This window comes from Sapajus apella, unplaced genomic scaffold (assembly GCF_009761245.1).
Source record: "Sapajus apella isolate SASKATOON/1434 unplaced genomic scaffold, GSC_monkey_1.0 scaffold56, whole genome shotgun sequence".
Lineage (NCBI taxonomy): Eukaryota > Metazoa > Chordata > Mammalia > Primates > Cebidae > Sapajus > Sapajus apella.
In genome coordinates this window covers 6218891-6242893 of record NW_022436996.1, presented here as the reverse complement: position 1 = coordinate 6242893, position 24003 = coordinate 6218891, and the positions used below count along the sequence as shown (strand labels likewise).

Sequence of the window (24003 nt, the reverse complement as noted above, 5' to 3'; positions counted from 1 at the left end):
ATAGTGAGACCCTGACTCTACAATTAAAAAAAAAAAAAAAAAAAAGCCAGCCATGGTGATCTGCATCCGTAGTCCCAGCTAATTGGGAGGCTAAGGTTGGAGAATCAGTTGAGCCCAGGAGGTAGAGGTTACAGTGAGCCAAGACTGCACCAAATTTCTACCATAATCTTACATACAACTTGGAATTCTAAATTTACCTTAAGAAGAACTTTTAAAAATGATTCCACCTCAGCCTCTGAAGTAGTTGAGACTACAGGGAAGTATCATCATGCCCAGCAAATTTTTGTATTTCTTGTAGAGACTGGGTTCCACCATGTTGCAAAGTCTGGCACCGAACTCCTGGGCTCAAGTGATCTGCCTGTCTCAGCCTCCCAAAGTGCTGGGATTACAGGCATAAGCCACCATGCCTGGCTTAGGCTTTCTTATAGCACAGTATGTTATCAGTTTTCATAGACTTCTCTTTTGCATTTAAGAATTCTACACAGGCCTGGGCACAGTGGCTCATATCTGTAATCCAGCACTTTGGGAGGGTGAAGTAGGAGGATCACTTGGACCCAGGAGTTCATGATAAACCTGGGCAACATAGGGAGATCCTGCCTCTACAAAAAATTTGAAAAAAGAAATAGCTGGGTGTGGTGGCATGTGCCTATAGTACCAGTCTCAGCTACTGAAGAGGCTGAAGTGGGAGCCTGCGAGGTTGAGGCTACAGTCAGCCGTGATCATGCCACTGCATTCTAGCCCAGGCAACAGAGGGAGACTTTGTCTCTTTTTAAAAAAAAAAAAAAAAAGATTCCAGCCTCAAGGAGAACTATTTTGCTATTAACAACTGTCCATATAATTAAAAGTGAACATAGCAAATAAACCTGTATTCCACCCAGATGTTCAGTGTGCCCTTTCCTACTATGCTACTGAGGAGCTAAACTGAACCCCCCATTCCTACCCAGCGTATTTTACTGCCCTATGTGGTAGAGAACTATGGACCATGCAGAAGCGCAGATAGGGAAACCAATAAGCAGACCACAGCAAATCCTCCCTCTCCTGCTCAGAGAATCCTCCCTCTCCTGCTTGCAGAGAAGTAGCCAGACAGGCTGACCCTCAGCAACTAAGCTTTCTAGAGTACTGCATGCCTCAAAGAGGCTGCCTCATACATGTCTTATTTGGTCCTAATAACACTGAGGAAAGGAAAGCGAACTCTATCATCTCCCATCATCACATGGATCACACTACATAATCACTGAAGATTTACTTGATTATATTTCCTGTTAGCTTCTCTAAGGCTGGGACTTGAGTATTCTGTCCCCAGCACAAAACCCAGGAACTTCTGAGTGTGCTTCATCAGTTACCGTCTTCTTGAGTTCCTCCTGAGAGACAGCTAAAGAATAAAAATGTAAGTCTTGGTTTGTGAGGGTTAAGGGCCTAAAAGCCAATTGTGGAACTGGCATTTTGAAAGGAAGCAGGTCTGGTAGGGAGCGACAGCTGGGGTGTGTGGCTTTGGTGGCAGAGTTCACGAGGTAGGGAAGTCCGAGACCAGGTTTGACAAAGTGACCAACACAGGAGGCAAAGCAAGAGGAGCAAACTGCCTGGTGTAGGGCCTGCTGCCCAGAGACTACAGGGTGCTCACACTCAGCATGGTGAGGGCCTCAGTCCTGCAGGTGATATGGTTTGGCTGTGTACCCACCCAAATCTCATTTGAATTCCCACATTCTGTGGGAGGGACCAAAGGGGGGCGGTAATCAAATCACGGCGGCAGGTCTTTCCTGTGCTGTTCTTGTGACAGTAAGTCTCACAAGATCTGATGGTTATTACTAAGGGAGAGTTTATCTGCACAAGCTCTCTTTGCTTGCTGCCATCCAGGTAAGATGTGACTTGCCTCTGTCATGATGGTGAGGTCTCTTTAGCCATGTGGAACTGTAAGTCTAATTAAACCTCTTTCTTTTGCAAATTGCCCAGTCTTGGGGACATCTTTATCAGCAGCATGAAAATGGACTAATACAGCAGGTAAACCTAATGTAGTGATTTAAAAGTTCTTCTCAAAGATGGGTTTGGAAGCATCTGCGCAAATCAAATACAGACACAAAGTAGACTTTTCTTTTTTCTTTGAGACAGGGTCTCACTCTGTCATCCAGGAAAGAGTACAGTGGCATGACCTCAGCTCACTACAACTTCTGCCTCCCAGCCTCAAGCCATCCTCCCACCTCAGCCTCCTGAGTAGCTGGGACCACAGGTATGTGCCACTATGCCTGGTTAACTTTTGCATTTTTTTGTAGAGACAGGGTCTTGTTGAGTTGCCCAGACTGGTCTCAAACTCCTGGGCTCAACTGATCCACCCACCTCAGCCTCCCAAAGTGCTAGAATTACAGGTATGCACCACCACAGCCAGCCCAAAGTAGAAAATTTTAATTCACATAATTCACATTGAGTATTCCAGCAAAAGTTTAGCTTTCAAAATGCTATGGTTTTTTAAACGTATCTCTAGGTATCACAAAATGAAAATGCCCTACAGCCAAGATTCAAGATTTAAGATTCAAGACGGTAAACTGGGAGCAGCGGCTCATGCCTGTAATCCCAACACTTTGGGAGGCTGAGATGGGTGGAACACCTGAGGTCAGGAGGTCGAGACCAGCCTGGCCAACATGACGAAACTGTCTCTACTACAAATACCAAAATTATCCAGGCACAGTGGCACATGCCTGTAATCCAGCTACTTGGGAGGCTGAGGCAAAAGAATTGCTTGAACCTGGGAGGCAGAGGCTACAGTGAGCTGAGACTGCGCCATTGCACTCTAGCCTAGGCAACAAGAGTAAAACTCCATCTCAAAAAAAAAAAAAAAAAAAAAAAAAAAAGATTCAAGCCGGGCGCGGTGGCTCAAGCCTGTAATCCCAGCACTTTGGGAGGCCGAGGCGGGTGGATCACGAGGTCAAGAGATCGAGACCATCCTGGTCAACACGGTGAAACCCCGTCTCTACTAAAAATACAAAAAATTAGCTGGGCATGGTGGTGCGTGCCTGTAATCCCAGCTACTCAGGAAGCTGAGGCAGGAGAATTGCCTGAACCCAGGAGGCGGAGGTTGCGGTGAGCCGAGATCGTGCCATTGCACTCCAGCCTGGGTAACAAGAGCGAAACTCCGTCCCAAAAAAAAAAAAAAAAAAAAAAGATTCAAGATGGTAATAAGGGGCTGGATATAGTAGTCTGGGAGTAATCTACACAGAAATAATAGAGAAAAAAACAGAAAAATCTCTTTGAAGGGTGGGTATAAACCTTAAATTAAGGCCAAAGCTAAATTTTTGAGATATAGCCACAGTTATAAGAGGCATTAGAAGACAGCTAAAACAGAAATAGGAGTACCAGGAAGAAAAACATTACAAGGCAAAAAAGAATGTTTCAAGAAAATGAAACAGTACTAAATAATAAATGCAGCAGAAAAGTCAGGACAATGAAAAATGGCAGGGAAAATATCACCGAGTTTGTCCAAAATAGTGACCCTGGAGCATGTGTAGTTTGCAAAATTATATTTAACATCTTACTCTGTGAACCAAACTTTTAAAACTGAGATACTCAGAAGGCAGGAGGAAATGGCGCTAGACGAGGCATTCACTGCTTCTAGAGTGACAGCAAGGATTCCCTACGACTCCAATGAAACTGAGGCAAAGAAGTTCAAGGTAAAATCCCTGGCTAAGAGATTAATAGATAGATAACAACATTCTTTTCCTTTTACACATTAATAGCAAAGCAGGTATTTAAAAAAGGCATTTGTAATAGCCAGGGAAGGTACTGCAAACTTGCAAGATATAAATGAATTAATTATCATTAAGGTCCCTGAACTATTCCCCACAGATATGTTTAATGATGAACTGAAATCAGTTTTACTGATTTTATAAACATTTACTGTTTGCTCATCAAGATCAGAACTTGTAATCAAATATTATGTCCTACAGAGGGGACATCATACAAGTTTTCGATGTACTTGAAGTCACCGTCTCATATGTTTCGGTGGCTGCTACAGCATCCTTGTCCAGCTAAAGTATGGAATGTGACAAGTTGCAGTAAAAAAATCCCCTAGGTTTGGCACTTGAAGATATTAAACTAAATCAGAAAATCTGGATGATTTGGCCTTGACAGTTACTCTTAGAAACAGAATGCTGTAAGGAGTTTGGGTAACAGATTGTCAGAAAGAATTATGAATCTAAAGATCCTTCAAAATAAGGAAAAGAAAGGAAAAGCCAAAAAATCTATCATCTTGGTACCAACCTACCAACTATATAACAAATATGTTGAATTTGCAGATTATAATCATTACAGAAGTAAAGAAGTAATGAATTGGGCTGGGCATGATGGCTCACACCTATAATCCAAGCACTTTGGAGGCCAAGGCGGGCGGATCACCTAAGGTCGGGAGTTCAAGACCAGCCTGACCAACATGGTGAAACCCCGTCTTTAAAAAATAAATAAATAGCCGGGCGCGGTGGCTCAAGCCTGTAATCCCAGCACTTTGGGAGGCCGAGGCGGGTGGATCACGAGGTCAAGAGATCGAGACCATCCTGGTCAACATGGTGAAACCCCGTCTCTATTAAAAATACAAACATTCAGCTGAGCATGGTGGCGCGTGCCTGTAATCCCAGCTACTCAGGAGGCTGAGGCAGGAGAATTGCCTGAACCCAGGAGGCGGAGGTTGCGGTGAGCCGAGATCGTGCCATTGCACTCCAGCCTGGGTAACAAGAGCGAAACTCCGTCTCAAAAAAAAAAAAAAAAATTAAATAAATAAATAAATAAATAAAATAAATAAAAGAAGTAATGAATTGGTACATGGTACTGAATAACTCCTATTCAAAACAGCATTAAAAATGTTTACAGGTTGAGGGTGGCGGTTCATGCCTATAATCCCAGCACTTTGGGAGGCTGAGATGGGCAGATTACTTGAGCCCAGGGGTTCAAGACCAGCCTGGGCAACATGACAAAACTCCATCTCTACAAAACATACAAAATTAGTTAGACATGGTGGCGCAGAGGTGGGAGGATTACCTGAGCCTGGGGAGCTCAAGGCTGCAGTGAGCCGTCAATGCACCACTGCACTTCAGCCTGGGAGACAAGAGTGAGACCCTATCTTAAAAAGAAAAGTTTAGCACTGGGCGCAGTGGCTCACGCCTGAAATCCCAACACTTTGGGAGGCTTAGGCGGGTGGATCACTTGAGGTCAGGAGTTCAAGACCAGCCTGGCCAACATGTTGAAACTCTGTCTCTACTAAAAATACAAAACATTAGCTGGGCATGGTGACATGTGCCTGTAATTCCAGGTACTTGGGAGGCTGAGGTTGCAGTAAGCCAAGATCAAGCCACTGCACTCCAGCCTGGGTGACAGAGCAAGACTTTGTCTCAAAAAAAACAAAACAAAACAAAACAAAAATAAAAGAAAGATCTGGATGGGAACACATCAACACAGGGAGGGGAACAATACACACCAGGGTCTGTAGAAGGCATGAGGGGAGGGAGAGCATCAGAACAAACAGCTAGAACAAGTAACCTAAGTGATGGGATGAGAGGTACAGCAAACTATCACATCACATGTTTATGTATGTTAACGAACCTGCACGTTCTGTACATGTATCCAGGAATTTAAAGTAAAATAAAATAAAATAAAATTAAATTAAAAAAAAAAGTTTGGATGGGTGCAATGGCTCACACCTGTAATCCCAGCATTTTGGGAGGCAGATCACCTGAGGTCGGTGGTTTGGGTGTTCCAGACCAGCCTGGCAAACAGGGTAAAACCCCATCTCTACTAAAAATAGAGATGAGGCAGAGCCAGACTCTCTCTCAAAAAAACCGTTTACAACGGCATTGAGACTCTCTAACCCCTAAGTCTCTTACTACGTCAACTTAAGCTTTTCTGTAACAACTTCTACTGTTGATAAATAATCTTTATAATCCCAGGTTTCTGTCTGCTACAGTTCCAATGGAGTAGTCATCTAACCAGTTTCACAGCTATAGGATCTTCAGTAGTTTTCAGTACTTTTTTGTTAGTGACTAAACATGATGCTGTTTTTCAGTATTTCTATAATATTCTAATCTAGAAGTTGTTCCACAAACCCATTTTAACATATTAATATCAGTTTCATAAGGCTCACCTTAATATTATCCTTCCCTATAGAGAGAATACAAAGATCATTCCACTTTTTGTCTAATATATTTTATCAAAATTTGTGTTTTGTTATAGAGAATTTTGGTTAGCAAATCTGCCATACAAGAAATACTAAAAGGAGTCCTTCGGGCTAAATGAAAGGACACTAGACAGTACTTGAAGTCCAAATGAGAAAATAAAGAGCACAGGTAAATGTAACTATCTAGGTAAATATTAAAGACAATATAAACATGTTTTTATATTTGTAACTGAAGTAAGCTTTTTTTTTTTTTTTTTTTTGGAGACTGATTCTTGCTCTATTGCCCAGGCTGGAGTATAATGGATGGTACAATCTCGGCTCACTGCAACCTCTGTCTCCAGGGTTCAAGCAATTCTCCCGTCTCAGCCTCCTGAGTAGCTGGGATTACAGGCACCCACCATCATGCCAGCCTAATTTTTGTAGAGACGAAGTTTCACTATGTTGGCCAGGCTGGTCTTTAATTCCTGACCTCAGGTGATCCACATGCCTCAGCCTTCCAAAGTGCAGGGATTACAGGTGTGAGCCACTGTGCCTGGCCAGAAAGTATTCTTAAGTGATCATTTTAATTACTTTAATTCAGTAACAATATTGAATGTGTTGATGAGCATACAATGTATAAAGATGCAGGGAATAGCTATGTAGTAACAAAGCTTTTTACAAAGTAAGGAAATTAAGTCTGTATTAATCCAAACTAGATTGTTAGAAATTAAGATGTTGTAATCCCAGGGCAATCACTAGAAAAATAATTTAGAAAAATATAGTGAAAATAATGACAAGGGAATTAAAATGGTATAGCAGAAAATAACGATTTAACACAAAAGAAAACAGTAAAGGAGAAAAAGAAACAGAAAGACATAGACGTATAAAAAAAAGAGACAGCAAAATGATAGTCATAAACTCTTCTTGTTTTTCATTGTTGTTTTTTTCTTTTTGAGATGGTGTCCTGCTCTGTCACCCAGGCTGGAGTGAAGTGGTGTGATTTCGGTTCACTGCAACGGTCTCCCAGGTTCAAGCGATTCCCCTGTCTCAACCTCCCAAGTAGCTGGATTACAGGTATGTGCCACCACACACAGCTAATTTTTCCATTTTTAGTACAGACAGGGTTTCACCATGTTAGCCAGGCAAACTCCTGACCTCAGGTGATCCACTCTCCTTGGCCTCCCAAAGTGCTGGGATTATAGGCGTGAGCCACCATGCCTGGTAGTCATAAACTCTTATCGGTAATTACACTAACTATAAATGGACTAAATAGTCCAAAAGGTAAAACTGGCAGAATGGAATACAAAAACAAAACTCGAACTATGGGCTGTTTATAATGAACACACTTTACAAGTCACAAATAGGTTGAAAGTCAAAAGATAAGAAAAGATATACACAATACAAACAGTAATCAAGAGACCTGAATTGGCTACACTAGTATCAGACAAAACAGATGTTTAAGACAAACATGTTATTAGAGACAGAGGACTTTGTGTGTGTGGTAAAAACATGACATAAAACTTGCTACTTTAACCATTTTTTTGTTTTTTTGAGACCAAGTCTTGCTCTGTTGCCCAGGCTGGGGTGCAGTGGCACAATCTCAGCTCACTGCAACCTCCACCTCCCGGGTTCAAGCAATTCTCCTGCCTCAGCCTCTCAAGTAGCTGGAATTACATGTGTGTACCACCACGCCCAGCTAATTAACAGAAACTTCAAAAACCTTACTTTCAAATGGATAGAACTACACAAAAGATCAGCAAGGACTTGAATAATACCAAAAGCCAACTTGAACAAACAGGCATTAGGAGAACACTTGACCCAACCAATGGAGCATGCACGATCTTCTCAAATACACATGGAACATTCTTTAGAATAAACCATATGTTAGGCCATAAAACAAGCCTCAATAAATTTTAAAAGACTGAAATCACAGAAGCACATTATCCAATCAGAAAATACTGAAAACAGAAACCAGTAACAACAACGAAAAGCTATAAAGAGCATGAGCTGCAAAGAAAAAAACAGATAAACTGGATTTCACCAAAATGAATACCCTGCGTACTTTCGATGGATACCATCAATACAATGAAAAAACCTAAAGAATGGATGACCATATTTGCAAAATAACTTATTTGATAAGGGGCTGGATTATACAAAGGACTCTTGCAACTCAATAATAAAAGGACAAAAACCTGATTTTTTAAATGAGCAAAGAATCGATGTTTCCCCAAAGACATACAATTTGCCAATAAGCCTTTGCAAAGATACTCAACATCATTGGCTGTGAGGAAAACATAAATCAAACACCACGAAGAGATAATACTTCATACTGACTAGGATGGCTATTATCAAAAAGACAGACAATAACAATTATTCCTAGAATATGGGAATTGGAACCATCATTGCATTGCTGGTGGCAAGTAAAATGTGAAGCTACTTTGGAAAAACAGTCTGGCAGTTTCTCTCTCTCTCTCTCTCTCTCTCTCTCTTTTTTTTGAGATGGACTCTTCCTCTGTCGCCCTGGCCAGAGTGCAGTTGCACAATCTCAGCTCACTGCAACCTCCGCCTCCCGGGTTCAAGAGATTCTCATGCGTCAGGCTCCTGAGTAGCTGGGACTACAGGCATCGGCCACCACACGTGGCTAATTTTTTTTTTTTTTTTTTGTATTTTTGGTAGAGATGGGGTAACATCATATTGGCCAGGCTGGCCTTGAACCCCTGACCATGGTCTGCCCGCCTTGGCCTCCCAAAGTGTTGGGATTACAGGCATGAGCCACCACGCCCAGCCAGAAAATGGTCTGGCAGTTTCTCAAAAGGTTAGATGTAGAATTGCCATCCGACCTAGCAATGCCTATCCTAGGCATTACCCAACAGAACTGAAAACGTCTATCCACAGAAAAATATGTACTCAGAGGCCGGGTGCGGTGGCTCACGCCTGTAATCCTAGCACTTTAGGAGGCCGAGGTGGGTGGATCACCTGAGGTCAGGAGTTCAAGACCAGCCTGGCCATCATGGTGAAACCCCCATCTTTAAAAAAAAAAAAATTAAAAAATTAAAAAAAAAAAAAAAGTACACAGATAACCAAAGCAGCATTACCGATAGCTGCCAACAAGTAAAAACCCAATGTCCTCAGCTAATAAATGGATAAGTAACATGTGCACCCATGCAATAAAATATTTAACAATAAAAAAATGAACTGATAGATGCTGTGATGTGATGAAAACTTAATTATACAATTCAATGAAGATTATTCAAAGAGGCCAGTCACAGAAGACCACATATTACACGATTCCAACGATATGAAATGTCCAGAAAAGGCAAATCTAGAGTTAGAAAGTAGGTTAGTAGTTGCCTAGGGCTGGGGAACATGGGAGATGACAATGACTAGAAATGAGCTTCTTTATGGGGAGATACAATGTTCTGCAGTCAGTTGTGGTAATGGTTGCACAACTGTGAAATATATTAAAAATCACTTAACTGCACACTTAAGTGGGTGAATTTTATCTCTATGAAGCCACTACATTAAAAGAAACAAAAAAATCAACTTAAACACATGCCCTTTGTAAGTTTTCCCTGTTGTAGAAATACTAAGAGAACAAGTAGATACCTAAGGACTTGCCTACAACTCTGCAAACTTCTAAAAAAGAACTTCAAAACAAACTATAATAGCCGGACTTGCCTAAGTATTGCATGTTGGGTAAGACAGAGGTCATGGCATATTCTGAAGACTGACTGCAGAAGAGCAAACTTCATCTTGTCTGACACTGATGAGGAAAGCTGAAGAGCTTTCTGTCACAACCTCCGTCTCATTTTTCCACTTACAGTTTAACCTATATAACTTCTTGCGAGGAGTATGTGTACACATGTGAGGTTATGTGAAAAAAATCCTTTTCTAAAGCTTTGTTTACAACACTGTATTTGTATTTGAGGTTGGAGTTTTACCATGCACAGGAGAATCTTCATCAGCAAACAGACTTGGTTCTATTTCTTTCAAAGAACTTCTACCTTCAAGTCGGGCAAGGAGCTTACAAAAGAAAAGACAGAAGGAAAACTCATTATTTAAAAATATAAAATCCCAGACAACTGTATTAATACAATTTTCTGAAAGTCTGTAAGATTTCATAACTTTAGACCTGGTGCTGTGGTTTACACCTGTAATCCCAACACTTGGGAGGCCAAGGTGGGCAGATCCCTTGAGTCCAGGAGTTTGAGACCAGCCTGGGTGACATGGCAAAATCTCAACTACAAAAAATACGAAAATTAGCCGGGCATGGTGGCACACACTGTAATCCCAGCTACTCAGGAGGCTGAGTTGGGAAGATCACCTGAGCCCAAGAGGCAGAGGTTGTAGCCTGGGTGACAGAGTGAGACCCTGTCTCGAAAATTTTTTTTTCATAATTTTGTGGATTTGGAAGAAATAGGAAATATAGTTTAGGAGAAATCTTGTGTTTACTTATTTATGAGATATTTCACTTTTTGCTTATCTACCAGATACTGACAGTATAAAGTGAGTCTGTTCCCTTAAAGGAATGGATAGTCTAGTTTAGGATACAGGACAAACTACTAGGGCAAAATTTTTACCTTCCTTAACTTTCGCACTATAATTGTTACCACAGCTGTTATACAGTTATCTGCCTTCATTTGTCTGCCCCATTCATTATGAGCTCTTTACTTCCTTGCAGAAGGGGACAAAGGAGAAAGGTGGAGGAAAACTTCCTTGAGGAGCCATCACCTGAGCTCTCTCCCCCTAAGACTCTGCCAGGGGATGGGGAACAGGCAGGCCTAGCAGACCTACCAGCAGGAACAGGAGCAGCCACAGGGCAGAGGCTATAAACAGCACTGTGCACAAGGACACTAGGAGCAGATTTAACCCTAGAGTTCATAGCAGCACCAAACAGCAGGACACAGTGAAGCCCTGAAAGAATGCACAGGTCAGAGCATAGAAGGGCTCAGATGTCATGTTTAGGAGCTTATCTTTGGCTGTGGACAATAGCAACAGGTGTGACACTAACCAGTGAGAAGCATTTAGCATTGTTAAGAGCAGACATTTGGGACCCCAGAGCCAGACCTGCTAGGTCACCAGGGGCCTTAGGCTTCTCATCTGTAAAGTGAGGATAGCAAACAGCACCTCCCTCATAAGGCTGATGAGGATTAAATATGTGAAAAGAGTACCTGGCATATTATCTGCTTTTTTTTTGGAGATGGAATCTTGCTTTGTCACCCAGGCTGGAGTGCAGTGGCACGATCTCTGCTCACTGTAACCTCTGCCTAAGCTCAAGTGATTCTACCTCAGCCTCCTCAATAGCTGGAATCAGGCACCCACCACACCCAGCTAATTTCTGTATTTTTGGTGGAGACAGGGTTTCACTATGGTGGCCAGGCTGGTTTTGAACTCCTGACCTCAAATGACGCCTCCCCCCCCCTTCAGCCTCCCAAAGTGGTGGGATTATAGGTGTGAGCCACTGGGCCCAGTCCATCCGCATTTCAAAGAGATCATCTTGGTGGTTACTAGGGGACAGATGTGAGAAGAGTAAAACCATATGTGGAGAGAGGGCTGGAGTCTGTCACCCTAGTCTGGAGGAGGAGTATCTGCACCATGACAGAAGTCATTAGGGTCATAGGGGCAACCTCGGTGAAGGATTTCACTGTCACAAGGGAGACATAATCAAAACTGATTCTCAAGTTTGTTGGGAATCAGCAGACCTGATAACCCTTCTATATGACAAAAGAAAAAAAACCTATCACAAATGGGAAGAAAAAGTCACCTTTTATTTGCGGTTTTTTTTTTTTTTTTTTTTGGCCAAATCAAGTTGTGGAAAGACTTCCTGAAGTGATGAAAAAGTTATATACGTTAATTTAACAGGCGTTCGTTGAATTTCTGTTGCATATGAAGCACTGTGTCAGGCAAAATGGAGACTACAAAGATGAAGATGAAACCCACCCTCAAAAAATGTGCAGTCCAGGTCCTCTAGATGAGACTGTCATAAAGCAAGGTAAAGATACAGGGTGCTTAGTTACAGCAGAGGTTTGAGGGCATACCCATGGCCGACATGAAAAGTAAAAATTAACATGTTATTTGCCTTTTTGACTAGTTTGACACTGAGGCCGTAAAAGCAATAGTGGGTAACCTGGTGACAGCTAGCATAACAAAGGCAGTGGCATGGAAATGTATTAGCACACACCGCCTCACCACACACTCACCAAGCACTACCTGCACTCAGGCAGAACAAACAAAACCCAGCTTTAGGTAAGAATGTCTTTGATGAAGTTAAAAAAAAAAAAAAAACTGGTTTTATTAAATTGACCCTTGAGTACAATTTAAAAAAAATTCTTTGTGATGACATGAGAAACATACTGTGTAGTGAATAACTTAACCTTGCCTGAGGGGAGGTCTAGTTTTTGTCCTTGGCTCCTGAGAGGTAATTCTAAACCCTTGGAATGTCTTGACTGATAGTGTCTTTGAGCAGGGCACAGTGGCTCACACCTGTAATCCTAATACTTTGGGAGGCCAAGGTGGGAGGATTGGTTGAACCCAGGAGTTTAAGACCAGCCTGGAAAACATGGTGAAACCCCGTCTCTACAAAAAATACAAAAAATGGCTGGGTGTGGTGGCATATGCCTGTAGTCCCAGCTACTCAGAAGGCCAACAGAGAAGAACTGCTTGAATCCAGGAGGTTGAGGCTGCAGTCAGCCAAGATGTGGCACTGCACTCCAGCCTGGGCAACAGAGCAAGATCCTGTCGTTCTGCAAAAGAAAGTGTCTGTTTACATGGGAACCTTGAGCCATACCAGATAAGAATGTGATTTATGGTGGGGGCTTTGGGTCATGCAGTGTCAGGCCAACCTGGAGGTGCTGGAAGCTAAGGTCAGCTATGCAGGCAGCTGACCATGTCCGCATGGCAGAGCCTAGTTGAGATTCCCTGCTTGGCAGTATTCTGTCTATTGTCACACATTGCTGCTGGGAGGATTTAGCACTGTTGATGACTCCACTGGGGGAGGACAGCTGGAAGCTCTGTGCTTGGAACTTCCTGGACTTTGTCCTATTGTGTTTCTTCCCTTGGCTGATTTTAATCTCTATCCTTTTGCTGTTGTAAACCATAACTATGAACACATCAGCCTTCACTGAGTTCTGAGTCCTTCTAGGGACTTATTAAATCTGAAGGTGACTGTGATGGTTAATTGTATGCGTCAACCAGATTAGGTTAAGAGATGCCCCAACAGCTGGTAAAGCATTATTTTTGGGTGTCTTATGAGGGGGTTTCTGGAGAACATGAACATTTCAATCAGCAGACTGAATAAAGAGTATCCATCCTCACCAATGTGGATAGGCATCCTCCAGTCCCTCTTTTCTTGACTGGGACCCCCATCTTCTCTTGCCCTCAGATACTGGAGTCCCTGATTCTGGGACTTACACCAGTGCTGCCTGCCTCCCAATCCTGCACTGCTCTCCAGCCTTTAGAGCCTTGGATTGGGTTCCACCATGGGCTCTCCTGGCTCTCAGGCCTTCAGACTCAGAGTGAATGACATCACAGGCTTTTCTGGTTCTCCGGCTTTCAGATGGCGTGTCTGGGACTTATTGGCCTCCATAATCACATTGTTAGAGTAGGTAGAGAGGCAGGTGTGAGCAGGGCAGGACAGGCCCCAAGCAATGTCCTGGTGGCCTCTTCAGGAATGATAACTGGTTGCAGCTGGCACCAGGGAGGGGAAAATTTCCTAACAGGAAACATCTTGAGCTTATGGAGAACAACTTCCTGATAAGATCCTAGGAACTGAGCAAACATGTCCAGGAATGTGCAGTAAGGAGCAAAATGGTGGAGTGTGATCAGTATATGACCTTCCTCTGGGAACACTAGAGCAGTAAGGGAAAATTGCCCTACAAGAGCATGCACAGAACTCCAACTACCAAATGACACTTGTGGCCCCTTCAGATGCTGGCAAGTCACCACACATGTGGCAATTAGCCAGCAACCCACCCAAGGAGGATGAGAGGAGACCAGGAAGAATCAGGAAATAGGGGCATTCAATATTTCAAGTTGCCCAGTTGGTCCCTTCCAAGTAAACTTCACTTCAAAAAACCTTCACTTCTGCCTTGAATCTACTTCTCTCTCTTGGCTGAGTTGTTTCTTCCAAGAAGAACTAAGGACTGTGGACCCCAACCGGACTTGTCGCCCCCCCACCCCGATATCAATGTAAGCCAATATCCACAATAAATTTCCTCTTATACGTCTACATGTATCCTATTGGTTCTATTTCTCCTCTGGAGAACTGTGCCTGATATAGAACTCAGTGAACCATATTTCCAAAAGATGCATGATGTGAAATCATTCCTGGGTAAATGATTTCTCTCAAACTCTGACTTTTTTTTTTTTGGAGACAGGTTCTTACTCCCCTCACCCAGGCTGGAGTACAATGGCACGATGAGCCTCCCAAGCTCAAGTGATCCTCCCACCTTGGTCTCCCAAGTAACTAGACTACAGGTTCGTGCCACTACGTCCCCCTAGTTCTTTATTTTAGGAGACAGGTCTCACTATGTTGCCCCGGCTGGTCTCAAATTCCTGGGCTTAAGTAATCCATCCGCCTTGACCTCCCAAAGTGCTGAGATTACAGGTGTGAGCTACTGCACCTGGCTGAGGACAGACCTTTTTAGAAAAGTTCACTGATAAGATTTTATATCTCACAAAGAAGAATATCTATAAATTCTTTGAAAAAGTCTTAAAATACTCCTCCCTTTTCTAACGTAATTTTCTCTGAGAGGAAAGATGTTCTTCATATACTTTAACCAGACCAACATATGATAGCAGACTGGATAAGAACCCAGTTAACTTCTATTAAGCCAGATATTAAAAATATCTGCAAATATGTAAAACAATGTTACTTTTCTTACTACATTTTTACCCTCAGAAAAATACAGCTATTTTGAGCTAAAATAAACAAATGGGATCTAATCAAACTTAAGAGCTTCTGCACAGCAAAAGAAACAATCATTAGAGTGAGCCGGCAACCAAGAATGGAAAAAAATTTTTGCATGCTACCCATCTGACAAAGGGCTAATACCCAGAATCTAAAAAGAATTAAAACAGGTCTTCGCTGTTCTGTGTCCTCTGCTCCTAGAGGCCCAGCCTCTGTGGCCTTCTGACCTGGTGGTACTGGAGATCCACAGCTTAAGACGCCAGGACCCCCTGGAAGCTTAGAAATGGGAGTGTTGACATTTAGGGATGTGGCCATAGAATACTGCCTGGAGGAGTGGCAATGCCTGGACATTGCACAGCAGAATTTATATAGGAATGTGATATTAGAGAACTACAAAAACCTGGCCTTCCTGGGTATTGCTTCCTCTAAGCCACACCTGATCACCTGTCTGGAGCAAGAAAAAGAACCTTGGAATGTGAAGAGACATGAGCTGGTAGCTGAACCCCCAGACAGTCTCACTCTGTTGCCCAGGCTGAAGGGCAGTGGTGTGTTCTCAGCTCACTGCAACCTCTGCTTCTCAGATTCAGGCAATTCTTCTGCCTCAGCCAAAATAGTTAGGATTACAGGTACCTACCACCCTGCCTGGCTAAGTTTTGTGTTTTTAGTAGAGATGGGGTTTCACCATGTTGGCCAGGCTGGTCTCAATCTCCTGACCTCAAGTATCTCCCTACCTCAGCCTCCCAAAGTTCTGGGATGACCGGTGTAAGCCAGTGCCCCTGGCCTAAATGTGTAAGTTTTAATGTCCCCTTTTGTCTCCGTGGAGTTTTGACTTCATTTTACAAATATGACAGTTTTTGACTTAAGGTGTAGCTTGCATAATATTATTTTGGTTTATTCTGCTCTCATTTGATTAATATTTGCATAAAATGTCTATTTCCGTCTTGCCCCTTTCGGTGCTTTTTTAATCACTGTATCTCAACTGACTTTTGTAGAAAAAAAAGTTGGATGTTGGTTTTTAAGTTTTTAATACATTTATTTACTGAAATGAAAGCATGTCTCTTGATTTGAAAGTGAATTAGGCCGGGCGCGGTGGCTCACGCCTATAATCCCAGCACTTTGGGAGGCCGAGGCGGGTGGATCACGAGGTCAAGGGATCGAGACCATCCTGGTCAACAAGGTGAAACCTCGTCTCTACTAAAAACACAAAAAAATTAGCTGGGCATGATGGTGCGTGCCTGTAGTCCCAGCTACTCGGGAGGCTGAGGCAGGAGAATTGCTTGAACCCAGGAGGCGGAGGTTGCGGTGAGCCGAGATCGTGCCATTGCACTCCAGTCTGGGCAACAACAGCGAAACTCCGTCTCAAAAAAAAAAAAGTGAATTATATATATATTTTAATAATTTTCTGAAAAAGACCCGCTGTTATGTTTTTTTTGATTTTTACAACTGTTTCTCATTTTCTCTCCATCTTTGAGTCTTTAGATTTTCACATTGATATGCTTTTACTTATTTCTAATGCACTTTCAAATATCTATACAGATTTGTGTGTGTGTGTGGTATCTTGGGGGTTACATAAAACCTCTATAAGAAACAACAGTGTATTTTAATTTGGTACAAAATTAACTTCAGTTGAATAAAAAATTTTTCCTCATTACATCTGCCCTGAAATTTGTCATTCATGTTGCTAATGATGTTTTACATTGTATATTTATTAACAGATGTTTATAATTTGTTTTCAAATTTGAGAGAATTTAGAATGTTTTCTGCACTATCACGATATTGCCACAGATTCTATTTTTGTGTATATGCCTATCTTTCCCAGCACATAATGTGTTTTTATTTGATTATGTGTTGTTTTCTTGAATCCTTTTATTTTCAGTTTAAGAAACTGCTTTCGGCATCTTTTATATGTAGGGCATATGCAGTGCCAATATACTTTTTCAGGACTCGGTTGTTTCAGCAGGTTTTTTTGTTTTTGTTTTTTGGGGGGGACGGAGTTTCGCTCTTGTTACCCAGGCTGGAGTGCAATGGCACGGTCTCGGCTCACAGCAACCTCCGCCTCCTGGGTTCAGGCAATTCTCCTGCCTCAGCCTCCTGAGTAGCTGGGACCACAGGCACGCGCCACCATGCCCAGCTCATTTTTTGTATTTTTAGTAGAGACGGGGTTTCACCATGTTGACGAGGATGGTCTCGATCTGTTGACCTCGTGATCCACCCGCCTCGGCCTCCCAAAGTGCTGGGATTACAGGCTTGACCCCCCGCGCCTGGCCTCGGCGGGTTGTTGCACCACTGCCTTCCATTTTTTTGACAGAGTTTCACTCTGTCACCAGACTGGAGGGCAGTGGTGCAATCTCAGCTCACTGCAACATCCACCTCCTTGGGTTTAAGTGATTCTCCTACCTCAGCCTCCTGAGCGGCTGGAACTACAGGCACAGGCTACCACACTCGGCTAATTTTTGTATTTTTAGTAGAGACGGGTTTCACCATGTTGGCCTGGCTTGTCTCAATCTCCTGACATCATGATTTGCCTGCCTCGGCCTCCCAAAGTGCTGTGATTATAGGTGTGAGCCACCACGCCTGGCCTGGAGGTTTTTTTCTTTTTACTTGGCAGGACAGATTTGATGATGGTTATTATTCTCACTTGATAGCTTTTTTTTTTTTTTTTTTAATGACTTTGAATAAGTCACATGGTTTCTTTCTGGCCTACGAAATTTATGTTGATAATTCACTTGTTACATCACAATGCTGTTTGTAAATGACACATTTATCTTGCAGCTTCCAAGGCTTTCTTGTCTGTGGTTTCTGAAAATGTTCTTATATATGTATTGTTATAATTTGTGTGTATTCTGCTTGTTGAACTTCACTTTCACATCATTTTTCTTACTTTTATCATTCTCCAGTTATTTTTTTTTAATTTTTACCTCCACAATTTAAAAAATCTTTCAGATTTTTTTTTTTAATTATTATTTTTTTGATTTTCTATAGTGGTCTGTGTTCCTGTTTCACTCATTAAATATTATTCAATCTATTATCAGTGTTTAAAATTAATGTGTACTTTATGGTTTCTTTCTGAAAATTATATAATATTTTTGATGAAATTATATTGCCCTGTTATGTATACACTGTAATCTTTGATCAACATTTGGACATTAAAAAAACTATCTGTAGGCCGGGCGCGGTGGCTCAAGCCTGTAATCCCAGCACTTTGGGAGGCCGAGGCGGGTGGATCACGAGGTCAAGAGATCGAGACCATCCTGGTCAACGCGGTGAAACCCCGTCTCTACTAAAAATACAAAAAATTAGCTGGGCATGGTGGCGCATGCCTGTAATCCCAGCTACTCAGGAGGCTGAGGCAGGAGAATTGCCTGAACCCAGGAGGCGGAGGTTGCGGTGAGCCGAGATCGCGCCATTGCACTCCAGCCTGGGTAACAAGAGCGAAACTCTGTCTCAAAAAAAAAAAAAAAAAAAAAACTATCTGTCACAATCTTTTAAATGTAGTTTTTTCTGACATTGTCTGAAAACAATTATCTTGACTAGAGATTCTGGAAGTCTCTCAGACATGTTTCTAGGATATGCTTTGTTTAAAATTTTGTCTTTAGTTCTTAATTAAAGAAGTTTCTGTTGTCTCCTCCTCCTTTTTTTTTTTTTTTTGAGACAGAGTTTTGCTCCTGTCACCCAGGCTGGAGTGCAATGGCATGGTCTTAGCTCACTGCAGCCTCCGCCTTCCAAGTTCAAGTGATTCTCCTGTCTCAGCCTCCCAGATAGCTGGGATTACAGGCATGTATCTCCATGCTCAGCTAATTTTGTATTTTTAGTAGAGACAGGGTTTTATCATGTTGCCCAGGCTGGTCTCAAACTCCTGACTTCAGGTGATCCAACCATCTTGGCCTCCCAAACTGCTATGATTACTGGTGTGAACCACCAAACTCAGTCTACTTATGTTTCTTCTAAATAACCAATAATCACTTGCTACGACTATTTCCTGTCTGTGATATCACAGTCTTTCTGCTGCTGTAAAACTTACCTTTTCTGTCAGCAGACTCAAACCGTCATTTGAAAGAATACCGCAATTTATATTAGAACTTTATGCAATGAGAGACAGAAACTAGTGTCTGTAAAAGACCCTATCACCCAGAAATAAAGATGTATAAGGCAGTATTTTACTTGTCTTTTAAAAAAGAAACCAGGAGTTGGCAATTTATTTCTAAAGTCACTATGTTATATTGGGAAGCAGGAAAATCTGTGTTGGGTAAATGTAACAGACTTTTTCTTTGTTCTATGTGGCTCTTTGCATTGAGCTCACCCCGGGCATTGCATACACTTAATTTTTTACAAATGTAATTTGGTCTGTGTGTTTTTGTTACATCTATATGCCTGTGAAAAAAATAAAGCCTATAAAATTTTGCTATGCAAAAAAAAAAAAAAAAAAAGAATGAAAACAAATTTACAAGGAAAAAAAAACCGCATCAAAAAGTGAGCAAAGGATATGAACAAACACTTTCAAAAGAAGATATCTTTCCTTGACATGTACAGAATTAAAAAAATAAATAAATAAATAAAACTTTAAAAAAAAAAAAAAGACAGTTATGCAGCCAACAAACATATGAAAAAATGCTCATCATCACTGGTCATTAGAGAAATGCAAATCAAAACCACACTGAAATACCATTTCACGCCAGTTAAAATGGCAATGATTAAATCTGGAGACAACAGATGCTGGAGAGGATGTGAAGAAATATGGAACACTTTTACACTGTTGGTGGGAGTGTAAATTAGTTCAACCATTGTGGAAGACAGTGTGGCGATTCCTCAAGGATCTAGAAACAGAAATACCATTTGACCCAGCAATGCCATTACTGGGTATATACCCAGAGTATTACAAATCGTTCTATTACAAAGACACGCACACGTATGTTCATTGTGGCACTGTTTACAATAGCAAAGACTTGGAACCAACCCAAATGCCCATCAATGATAGACTGGATAAAGAAAATGTGGTATATATACATCATGGAATACTATGCAGCCATACAAAAGGATGAGTTCATGTCCTTTGCAGGGACATGGATAAAGCTGGAAACCATCATTCTCAGGAAACTGACACAAGAACAGAAAACCAAACACCGCATGTTCTCACTCATGAATGGATGTTGAATAATGAAAATACATGGACACAAGGAGGGGAACATCACACACTGGGATCTGTTGGGGGCTTGGGGAGGACACAGTAGGGATACCAGAGGGTGGGGGGATTGGGGAGGGATAACATTAGGAGAAATACCTAATATAGGTGATGGGGGTATGGATACAGCAAACCACCACGGCATGTGTATATCTATGTAACAATCCTGCACAATCTGCACATGTACCCCAGAACTTAAAGTATAATTAAAAAAAGAAAAAGAAAGCTATTTTTCATAAAAATCTGTATTATTTATGAAAATATTCAATGTGTATGTCCCTGTACATGAATGTAAGTATTTTTAAATTTTTAAATTCTCAGTTTCATGGACACATATAACATAAACAAAAGCTCTTTGGATTCTTCAATAATTTTTGAGACAGGGTCTTGCTGTCACCCAGGCTCACTATAACCTTGACCTCTTGGGCCCATGTGATCCTCCCATATCAGACTCCTGAGCAGCTGAGACCACAGGTGTGTGCCACCACATCCAGCTAATTTTTTTTACTTTTTGTAGAGACAGGGTCTCCCTGTTGTCCAGGCTGGTCTCAAACTCCTGGACTCAAGCAATCCTCCCACCTTAGCCTACCAAAGTGCTGGCATTACAAACATGAGCCACCGTGCCCAGTGGAATCTCTAATTTTTAAATATGTTATATAGTCCTAAGACTAAGGAGTCTAAGAACCACTGTGATGCAAGATTGAAGGAGCATAACTCAAAGAAAAAAACAGAGAGACATTCATGGACAAGATAGAGCACATGAAGCGACTACCCAATATCTTAAAAGTCATGTATATGAATGAGTAACATGCTCATTAGATTAACTTGGGAAGACACTCCAGTTGTTTACTCTTATTGTTACTGCTCAAAACACTTTAAAATCCTCACCCATGAGAATTCCTGGCAAAACAGTATTCAAGAAAGTATTACAATGTTATTGACAGAACTCTTTTGCCCGAAGATATTACTCCTCTTAGTTACCCACATGAATTAGGCAATCTGCATCAGACTTTCCACTGTTACTTAGAAAATCGAATTTGTTTTCAAAGGATAAAAACTGTACACCAGGCCGGGCGCGGTGGCTCAAGCCTGTAATCCCAGCACTTGGGGAGGCCGAGGCGGGTGGATCACGAGGTCAAGAGATCGAGACCATCCTGGTCAACACAGTGAAACCCCGTCTCTACTAAAAATACAAAACATTAGCTGGGCATGGTGGCGCGTGCCTGTAGTCCCAGATACTCAGGAGGCTGAGGCAGGAGAATTGCCTGAACCCAGGAGGCGGAGGTTGCGGTGAGCCGAGATCGCGCCATTGCACTCCAGCCTGGGTAACGAGAGCGAAACTCCGTCCCAAAAAAAAAAAACAAAAAAAAAACTGTACACCATTGAGAATATCCAAAGCAATGTTTTACAATGTCAAAGCAAAGTATGCTGAGTTATAGAGGGGTAAAAGAACCTCTCTGAAATAGAAAATCTATTTAAATTTACAAGTAACAGATAATTTTTTTTTTTTTGAGACGGAGTTTTGCTCTTGTTGCCCAGTCTGGAGGGCAATGGCGTGATCTTGGCTCACTGTAACCTCCACCTCCCGGATTTAAGCGGTTCTCCTGCCTCAGCTTCCAGAATAGCTGGGATTACAGGCATGTGCCACCACACCCAGCTAATTTTGTATTTTTAGTAGAGATGGAGTTTCTCCATGTTGGTCAGGCTGGTCTGGAACTCCCGACCTCAGGTGATCCACCTACCTCAGCCTCCCAAAGTGCTGGGATTACAGCTGTGAGCCATTGCACCCAGCCGTAATGGATATTAACCATTCAAAGGCTGGGCACGGTGGCTCATGCCTATAATCCCAGGACTTTGGGAGGCCAAGGCAGGTGGATGACCTGAGGTCAGGAGTTCCAGACCAGCCTGGCCAACATGGTGAAACCCCGTAACTACTAAAAATACAAAAAATTAGCCAGGTATGGTGGTGGGCACCTGTAATCCCAGCTACTCGGAAGGCTGAGGCAGGAGAATAGCTTGAACCTGGGAAGGGGAGGTTGTAGTGACCTGAGATAGCGCCACTGCCCTCTAGCCTGGGTGACAGAGCGAGATTCCATCTAAAAAAAAAAAAAAGAAACTTCCAAACATAAGCAGAAGATACACTTGTGTCCCCCCTTATCTGCAGTTTCACTTCCTGTTTCAGTTATAGCCAACCACAGTTTGTAACTATTAAACAGAAAATTCTAGAAATAAATATACAAGTTTTAAATTGCATGTCATTCTGAGTAGCATAATAAAATATCACACCATCCCATTCTGTCCCACCTGGGACATGAATCATCCCTTTGTCCAGTATATCCACGCTATATATACTATGTGTTTGTTACTGTATGTGAAAAACAGTGTATGTAAGGTTTACTACTATCTGTGGTTTCAGCATCTACTGGGGGTCTTCGAACACATCCTCCATGGATAAGAAAAGATGTACTCCAAAATCTGACATAGGCCTATTATAGAAAATTTAAATTGGCTGGGCGTGGTGGCTCACACCTGTAATCCTAGCGCTTTGGGAGGCCGAGGTGGGTGGATCACCTGAGATCAGAAGTTCAAGACCAGCCTGGCCATAATGGTGAAACCCCATCTTAAAAAAAAAAAAAAAAAAGAAAGAAAGAAAGAAAGAAAATTAATGATGTCCAGATTCAAGTAAAGAGTCAATAGAAGCAAGGTATGGTTAACCTGCAGTTTCAGAAGTGAAAAAAGAATTTAAGTGTCCAAGGTAAAGGGAACCCGAGTAAATTTTGCTTGACATGACAGTTTAATCATCTTAGGGAAGATTAACACATCAGGCAATCAGAGCTTGGTGATGGTAGAGTAGCCATTATGACAAACTGTTTCTCTTAATTCTCTAAGCAACCTTTCCAAGGCAAAACTTCCTAACTAGAAAAGAATACACAGTGGACATAACAATGTTAACCTATTTGACAGTTTCACTACTATTGTGAATCAATAGATTTGACATTTGGAGTGTAAATCAGTATCTGCTAAGTTCTATTATTATAACAATAGCTATCTAATAACAGTTATTTGAGCATACTGTGGTATCAGCAGTACATTCTTTATATTATATCCTTCAATTGTTACATCAACCCTATTTGTTACTATTCTATTTTTCACATGAGCAAACTAGTAAATGCCAGAGCCAGGATTTAATCACGATCTGATTCAAAGCCTGGAATTTTTCCACTACGCTATACAACCTCAGGATCACTGAGACTAATCAAACGAGTGCAAGGACTAAACTGAGTTTTTGGACCTATTAAACTGAAGATCAGGTCAGGTGCAGTGGTTCACACCTGTCATCCAAGCACTCTGAGAGGCTGAGGCAGGAGGAGTACTTGAGGCCAAGAGTTCAAGACCAGCCTGGGCAACATAGTGAGATCCCATCTCTATAGAAAAATAAAATTTACAAACAGGAGGAAAGCCATATCTGAGGTCCTATCTGGGCAATTATCTGACTTCTTTTTTTTTTCTTTTTAAGACAGGAGTCTCACTCTGTAGCCCAGGCTGGAGTGCAGTGGCGCAATCTCAGCTCACTGCAACCTCCAACTCCTGGGTCCCGGTTCTAGCAATTCTCCTGCCTCAGTCTCCCGAGTAGCTGGGAGTACAGGCACGTGCCACCATGCCCAGCTAATCTGTGTATGGCCAGGCTGGTCCACCCATCTCAGCCTCCCAAAGTCTTGGGATTACAGGCGTGAGCCACTGCAACAGACTATCTGGCTTCTTTCTTTTTTCTTTTTTTTTTTTTTT

General features: G+C 42.0%; 1 protein-coding gene and 1 pseudogene across 1 annotated transcript in view; one reads left to right on the top strand and one right to left on the bottom strand.

Moving 5' to 3' along the window:
* The window catches only part of XRCC2 (X-ray repair cross complementing 2), a 38222-nt gene that overhangs the window by 3202 nt on the left and 11017 nt on the right, over positions 1-24003 (bottom strand). Inside the window, exon 2 of the mRNA XM_032244933.1 lies at positions 10072-10153. Within this exon, the coding sequence (XP_032100824.1) occupies positions 10072-10153 (82 nt within the window). The remainder of the gene's footprint in view (positions 1-10071; positions 10154-24003) is intronic.
* LOC116527811 lies at positions 15159-15603 on the top strand (annotated as a pseudogene).